A 7,827-nucleotide genomic window follows, 5' to 3' on the forward strand; every position below is an offset into this window, starting at 1 on the left:
AGTCCCCAGACGTGAATTTTAAAAAATGATCTACTCTCGGCAAAAGTGCTCCAGTCTTGTGTCAGAATTTGCCCATGGACTATCTCCAGAGAAGACCCTTTTGGGCCTCTGCCTCTACCTATCCAACTACCCATCCAGTGTCAACAGACGGCGCTTGGGGAAGACCAGAGCTTTTCAAGGCCTTGTCCTCCATCCTCCATATTTAAAGTTGCCAATCTCCAGGTGGTGGCTGGAGAGCTCCTGGGATTACAATTGATCTGCAGGGGACAGAGATCAGTTCCCCTGCAGAAAATGGCCGCTTCGGAAGGTGGACTCCGTGGCCTTCTACCCCACTGAGGTCCCTCCCCGCCCCAAACCCCGATCTCCTGAGGCTCCACCCCCCAAATCTCCAGGAATTTCCCAACCCAGAGCTGGCAACCCTGTGACCGTATTGCTCTAAGCAGGCACTCAGTTCTCATTCCTTTTATATCTCCTCAGGGCAAACATGGACTTGTGGCTCTTTCTGTCTCTCTGCGGGGCCCTGCTCGCACCTTTGGCTGCCGGTAAGGTCACAGACTAGAGAATAAGTAGCAGGAGAAACCATTCAGCATTATCTGCCACTGTTGCAAACTTTTTTAAAAGCGCAGGTAGTCGTTCTGGTGTGTTTTCTGTGTTGCTTAAAAAAAATATCCAAATTCTGCAGCTTGACTTCATTAAAGTGACTTTGCATACTTTCCCTTCATTTGTTTTGCTAACCTAGGGAGTCTGGGAGATATGCAGTGATTCAGAACCTCATTCCCATAAGCTTTGTGCAGCCCCCTTTGGGTCGCCGAACTTCCAGTGAACAGATTTCCAAGCTCATCTATCACAGGGACTAGAAACTTAATTTCACTCAACCTCCAGCCTGAAAACTGTCAGCCTCAAGCTGCTGACTTCTGTACCAAATTATATATTGAGTGCTCCACCAATCGCACTGGCTTCCAGTTGGGTACTGGATTCACTTCAAGCTGCTGGTTATGACCTTTAAAGGCCTATGCGGACTGGGACCAACAGATCTAAGGGACCGCCTCTCCCCATATATGTCCCGGAGAGCCTTGTGCCCTGCGGACCACCATCTGCTGGTTATCCCTGTCCCTGGGGACGTCCACTTAGCCTCAAGCAGGGCCAGGGCTTTTTCTGCCCTGGCCCCAGCCTGGTAGAACAAGCTCCCAATCGCGATGAGGGCCTTGTGAGACCTCGTACCCCCAGGCCTTCAAGTGAAAGGGTGGGCATCCCTCAGTTGGCCTCCCTGCTGCCGTTACTGGGTTTCTGCTATTGTAGCAGGAACTCCTTTGCATATTAGACGACACACCCCCTAACGTAGCCAATCCTCCAAGAGCTTACAGAGCTCTTCTTACAGGAGCTACTGTAAGCTTATGGAGGACTGGCTACAGTAGGGGTGTGTCGCCTAATATGCAAATGAGTACCTGCTACAAAAAGAGCCTCTTTTGAACTATGGTGCTGGAGAAGACTCTTGAGAGTCCCTTGGACTGCAAGAAGATCAAATCAGTCAATCCTAAAAGAAATCAACCCTGACTGTTCCCTAGAAGGCCAGATAATGAAACTGAAGCTCAAATACTTTGGCCACCAAATGAGAAGGGAGCACTGACTGGAGAAGACCCTGATGCTGGGAAAGATCAAAGGTCAAAGAAGACGGGGACGGCAAAGGATGAGATGGTTGGACAGTGTCATCGATGCAACGAACATGAAGTTGAAATTGAGCCAACTTCAGAGGACGGCGGAAGACAGGAGGGCCTGGCGGGAGCTGGTCCATGGGGTCGCGAAGAGTCGGACTCGACTGTGCGACTGAACAATAGAGGGAACACTGGCTACGCCCATCTTTTAACTGTTTTTATTGCTTAATATTTATTTTGATTGCTTACTGTTTGTAGATTATTGTCGCAAGCCACCCTGAGCCCGTTTGCGGGAAGGGTGGGATCCAAATAAGTAAATAAAAATAAATACCAGTGATGGTCAGGGAGGTCCTTTAACGGCCCTTCTCCCCATCCTGTGAATATGGCGAGCTGCCCTGCCCAGAGGTAGATCATTAGACCATCTGGGTCTCTGTAGTCGTTTCGAAGAGGCAGAAACTTTCTCATGTGCAGCTCCCATGTCCAGCATTCCTGCCAGGTGTCTTATAGATAAATTCATGAAGCAGCCTTAGACTGAATCAGACCATCGGCACATCAGTGTCAGGACTGTCCACTCGGTCTGGCTGCGGCTATCCAGGTAGAAGTCTTTCGTATCACCCTCCTTCTGACCCTTTCCACTGGAGATTCTGGGTACTGAACCTGAGACCATCGGCATGCCTCAGAGATGCTCCACCACTGAGCCACAGCCTCTCTGTTTGAACTGGGAATGGCAAGGATTGAACCCAAGACCTTCTGCGTGCAGGGTGGTGTGCTGCTGGGCCGCAAGCCCTCCCCGCAAGTGGCCCCAGAAATGTCCTTCGTAAGGGTTGTGCTTTCAGAATGCAGCCAATGGGTTGGCATCTTTCATTCCCAAATGAACATATCAGATAGGGCTGAAGAAGAATTCCATTCTGTTCCGCTTAAGGAGTGCTCTTAAGGGGTCATTTATGGAGAAGCTCAAAGGAAGGCCAGGGTGATTGTTTTGTCCTGGAAGAAGGACCCGCCGGCTGGCTATCTCCATCTGCTCTTGGCCTTATCTCTCTTCCTTAGCAAGCTAGGAAATCATCAAGAACTGCCCCTCCCCATCCCTGCAGGTGTATCTCTCCCCCCATCACAGACTGGAAGCTAACAACGGAGGACAGATATCCCCATTCCTGCCCTCCTTGTGAACATGCCAGTGGCATCTGGCTGTCTGCTGTCTGTAGGCAGATGGAACACGACACAGGATGGAAAACAGTTCTGACTCTTTAAGACAGCTCTTTTATCTTTCCTAACTCAATTCATTCAAATTGCTGCTGGGAATTATGGCTATACTTCCCCAGTGCCTTACGCATTCAGAGGGCTTGCTAGAGCAGTATCTGACAAGGACTCGTGCTATTCCGGAACTCCTTTTATATGTGTAATCTGAAGCTGCCTCTTCGCATGACAAAGTCCTCCTGTTTCCTGGGGGACAACACGAGGGGGCTGCACCAGACGGAAGGTCTGTGCCTCCCAGAAGCACACTGGCTGTTTTCTGTCTGAGACCACAACACATAGGCAGAAGCGGTAGAGTTGCCACCCTCCAGGTGAGGCTTGGAGATCTCCTGATATTACAATCAAGCTCCATGTGACAGAGATGAGTTCCCCCTGGAGAAAATGGCTGCTTTGGTGGGTGGAGTCTGTGGCGTGGTACCTGCTGAGGTCTCTCCCCTCCCCAAACCCCTCCCTCCCCGGATTCCACCCCCCAAATCTCCAGGTATTTCCCCACACAGAACTGGGAACCCTAGGTGGCTTCGGCCTCTCTCCGCACACTGTTTTTGCATCCACAAACCACCCCACAAAGCCACATTTGGCTGTGTTGTAAAAGCCGTGTTATTTATACGGCTACATGTAAGTTTCACAACAGAGCCAGAAGCAGTCTGAGGATGTGAATGCAGCCTGGGACATTCCCCTGTAAGTTAAATCACTAGTTGACCTTGATTCATCTTAGTGGGCACCAGTGTTCCCTCTAAGCTGAGTTTAGTGTGAGCTAGCTCACAGTTTTTTACCCTCTGGGTCACACACTGTTGTCTGCGCTCAGGAAGGATGGCTCCGAGCACACTGATTGATGCAGTAGCCAAATCACTCCTTCACAACTTTATTGCCAGTAGTTCACAAAGTAGATTTTTTGCTCACAAGACTCCACAGCTTAGAGGGAGGATTGCTGGGCACGTTCGTAATATGTTTGCCGGTTGGATGCTCAGACACAGTGAGATCTTTCTGAGTGCAAAACGAAAACCCCATAAGAAGTGGGATTAAAACTGAATGAGCTTTTTAGGGCTTTTCTCCACATGTTATTTCATCGCTTGTGTGCTTGTATTGTGCTGTTATTGGTTTTTCCCTTTTCTGCCTGCTTCTCGCTCCCTCTCGTGTTTGCTTCGATATTTCACCTCTATCACTGGCTTCTTCCAGAGCCCTTTAAAATTGCAGCGGAATAAGGTGATGCAGTCTTGGAATATTGAAATGACCACTAGAGGGAGCAAGATACCTGTAGAAAAGGGGGAAAACATTAATGGAAGATAAACTCATAAGCAAGAAAAATGAGACATGCGGAAAAGCCCTTAGGAAGATATGCCCCAGGTAGGTCTTGGCCAAACACCACACACACACACACACACACACAAACACAAAATTGGTTCAAGATACCTCAATCAGGGCTGTCTCCCTGACCCAAATTCTTGCTGGCTACCAGTTTTAGGCTCTGCAGGAGGGCATTTACTCAAAGCAAGCATGTGAGAAAACAAAAACAAATTACGACAGGCTGAAGCCAATGTTCCCTCTAAGCTATGGAGCCTTGTGAGCAAAAATTCTACTTTGTGAGCTACTGGTATTAAAATTGTGCGCGAGCGATTTGGCTGCTGCATAAATTAATTGGCTCTGGAGCCCTCCTTCCTGAGCCAAGACAAAAATGTGTGAGGCAGAGGCTAAAAAACTGAGCTAGCTCACACTAACTCAGCTTAGAGGGGACACTGGCTGAAGCATACGTTAAAGAAAGGTTTTGTTTCCTGCTGTCTGAATACAGATTAAGATGCCTTATACCAAGTCAGACCCTTGGTCTGTCTTTCTTCTAATGGTCTTCTCTGACCGGCAGTGGTTCTCACGTACATGAAACTGCCTTCTTTATTCAGACCCTGGGTCCATCAAGGTCAGTATTGCCTACTCAGGCTGGCAGCAGCTCTCCATGTTCTCAAGCAGAAGTCTTTCCGGTCACCTGCTACCTGAACCTTTTTCAACTGGAGATTCCGGGGTTTGAACCCGGGACCTTGTCCATCCACAGCAGATGCTCTACCACTGAACTGTGCCCCCTCCCCAAAGAACTATCCCCGTCTCTCTCTAGAAATATCCATCCATGATTGAAGCCCAGGGTGCTTTTGCCCAGGATTCTGTCCAGAGAGGAGCAGTCATACAAAATCTCGTGCAAACTCTGGATTTATCCAAACTGGGAGATGCATTTAGGGTTGCCAGTTCCAGGTTGGAACATAACTGGAGATTTTGGGGGTGGGGCCTGGGGAGGGGAGGGTTTGGGTATGGGAGGAACCTCAGCAGGATGTATTGCCATGGAGTCCACCCTCCAAAGCAGCCATTTTCACCAGGGAAACTGATCTCCATCAATTGGAGATCAGTTGTCATTGCAGGAGATCCCCAGGCCCCACGTGGAAATGGAGAACTGGAGAAGCCTTCTACGGGATTTCTTGACTTGTGCATTGTAGCATTGTGAGCTTTGGTTCCAGGAGAAACCCTCTGCCTGAAGAATTTCTCAAAACACGCAACTTTTGCCTGGGAGGCGTGTTGCGTGACGTTTGCTGCATCCCTTTTCTGAAAGCAAGACAGCCAACAACGTTGAATCCTAACTGCATATTCGTCTCTGTAGCTGTGGACATTCCTACAAGATTTATATTCTCATATTCATTTGTATATTTTTAATGTCCTTGTTGTCAGTGCACTATAATCTCAATAGGTTTCACTAGGGTCTTTGTTGTTGTTGTTGTTGTTGTTGTTCAGTCACACAGTCGAGTCCGACTCTTCGCGACCCCATGGACCAGATCATGCCAGGCCTTCCTGTCTTCCGCCGTCCTCTGAAGTTTGCTCAACTTCATGTTCGTTGCATCAATGACACTGTCTAACCATCTCATCCTTTGCCGTCCCCATCTTCTTTGACCTTCAATCTTTCCCAGCATCAGGGTCTTCTACAGTGAGTGTTCCCTTCTCATTGGGTGGCCAAAGTATTTGAGCTTCAGTTTCATTATCTGGCCTTCCAGGGAACAGTCAGGGTTGATTTCTTTTAGGATTGACTGATTTGTTCTTCTTGCAGTCCAAGGGACTCTCAAGAGTCTTCTCCAGCACCATAGTTCAAAAGAATCTATTCTTCGGCGCTCGGCCTTCCTTATAGTCCAACTCTCGCAGCCATACATGACTACTGGGAATACCATTGCTTTGACCATGCGGACTTTTGTTGGCAGGGTGATGTCTCTACTTTTTATCATGCTGTTGAGGTTCGCCATTGCTTTCCTCCCAAGGAGCAGGCGTCTTTTAATTTCATGGCTGCTGTCACAGTCTGCGGTGATCTGGGATCGCAGGAACGTGAAGTCTGTCACTACTTCCACGACTTCCCCTTCTATTTGCCAAGGAGTGATGGGGCCGGATGCCATGATCTTTGTTTTTTTGATGTTGAGCTAGGGTCTTTACTGTATATTATAAGTATATGATTTAATCGAATAAGGAAGTTATAGTAGCGTATCAGAACTGTGTGTTTTGTTTCAACACGGTGATTTTCCACGTTTACCCCGCCTGGAAATTGGCAACCCTATGCCATGTCAAGCCCATCCCTTTCATTTCAGCGTCCATGTTAGGGGTTGGATTTGGGATTATCTGTCTCCATCCATCACCTCTGTGTGTCCATCTCTTTCAGAACCAGGTAGCGAACCGACGCACGACCCCTTCAATTATGGTGAGTTAGCTAAGCTTATTTGTAATGTCATTGGTCATTGCGAATGGTGGGCATTCACAGGGACTGTATGTCGAATTTTCCAGGCTTTTCCAGGTTCTCAGTAGCTGTGCTGGTCCAAACAAAAATCAAGAAATAACAGTCCAGTGGGTGAATGCAACAGAACAAATCTCACCCCACGGGGTGTTTCTGGTCAGGGAACTGATGCAGAAGCAATTCCACTGGACACTCCTGATCCGAATCTGTCCCTCGCATGCCTGGGAATTTGAGTTCATGGAAGGGAAGTTGCAGTTCATGTCTGATCGAACCCGGATCCCATGACCTGAAGTCTTTGTAACGCACAGTCAGGCCCTCACTGTTTGTGACCTTGGGTGGGTCAGTTTCTCTTGGTATGTCCTCTTGGCACGTGCTGGGGCTGGGGGCAGAGCTGGCTGTGCAGACTGATAAAGAAGCACATGGCTGCCTGGCACTGTGCTGGCCCTGGTCGCTTCTGGGGGCGGGCAGTGGAGGAGGGCAGAGGGAGCCCCGGGAGAGGGGGCACTGCAGGTTCGGTAGGGGGCACCGCCCCTACCACCTAGCTGTGGCCCTGGTTATTCTGCATTTGTATCACTCCTGTTCATTCCTGCAGGGGACAATTCTTTTCCTGAATTCCACTTGCACTGGGCCCCTCTGACAGTAAAAAGTTGTGCACGCTTGGCTAGGGGTTTTTTGGGCCTGGTTTTAACTTCACAAAACAAAACTTCAAGCAGCGTTCTCTGTCCAAGCGTGGCGTAGTGGCGAGAGTTTAAACTAGGATTCGGGAGACCCAGTTTTGAATCTCCACTCTGCCATGGAAGCTTGCTGAGTGACCATGAACCAGTTGTTCTCTCTCAGCCTCACCCACCTCACGGGGGGGGGATGTTGTGAGGATAAAACGGAGGAATGTGGGAAACGATGTTGTAAGCCACTTTTGGGTCCCTCCACTGGGGAGAAAGGCAAAGTATAAATGAAGGCAATAAACAGGGGTCATTTCATAGAAAAAGAGGTGCAGGAGCTCATTAGCATAACTCATTGGCATAACTTATTTGCATATGCCACACCCCCTGACATCACTGGAAGTGTGTCAGAAGGCAACACCCACCGCTCAGGCTCCACTGGACTCTTTTGGATTGCTAGCTACTGGGGGGGGGGGAACGTGCAGATCTGTCTTGGCAGAGGAGGGCGAGCTTGTACCTG

General features: G+C 49.0%; 1 protein-coding gene across 1 annotated transcript in view; it reads left to right on the forward strand.

Moving 5' to 3' along the window:
- Window positions 1–7,827, forward strand: part of LOC107113545 (translation initiation factor IF-2-like) — a 69,838-nt gene that overhangs the window by 55,105 nt on the left and 6,906 nt on the right. Inside the window, exons 5-6 of the mRNA XM_015414892.1 lie at window positions 478–542; window positions 6,577–6,615. Of these exons, the coding sequence (XP_015270378.1) occupies window positions 478–542; window positions 6,577–6,615 (104 nt within the window). The remainder of the gene's footprint in view (window positions 1–477; window positions 543–6,576; window positions 6,616–7,827) is intronic.

This window comes from Gekko japonicus, unplaced genomic scaffold, assembly GCF_001447785.1.
Source record: "Gekko japonicus isolate JY-2015 unplaced genomic scaffold, Gekko_japonicus_V1.1 scaffold2514, whole genome shotgun sequence".
Taxonomy (NCBI): Eukaryota; Metazoa; Chordata; class Lepidosauria; order Squamata; family Gekkonidae; genus Gekko; species Gekko japonicus.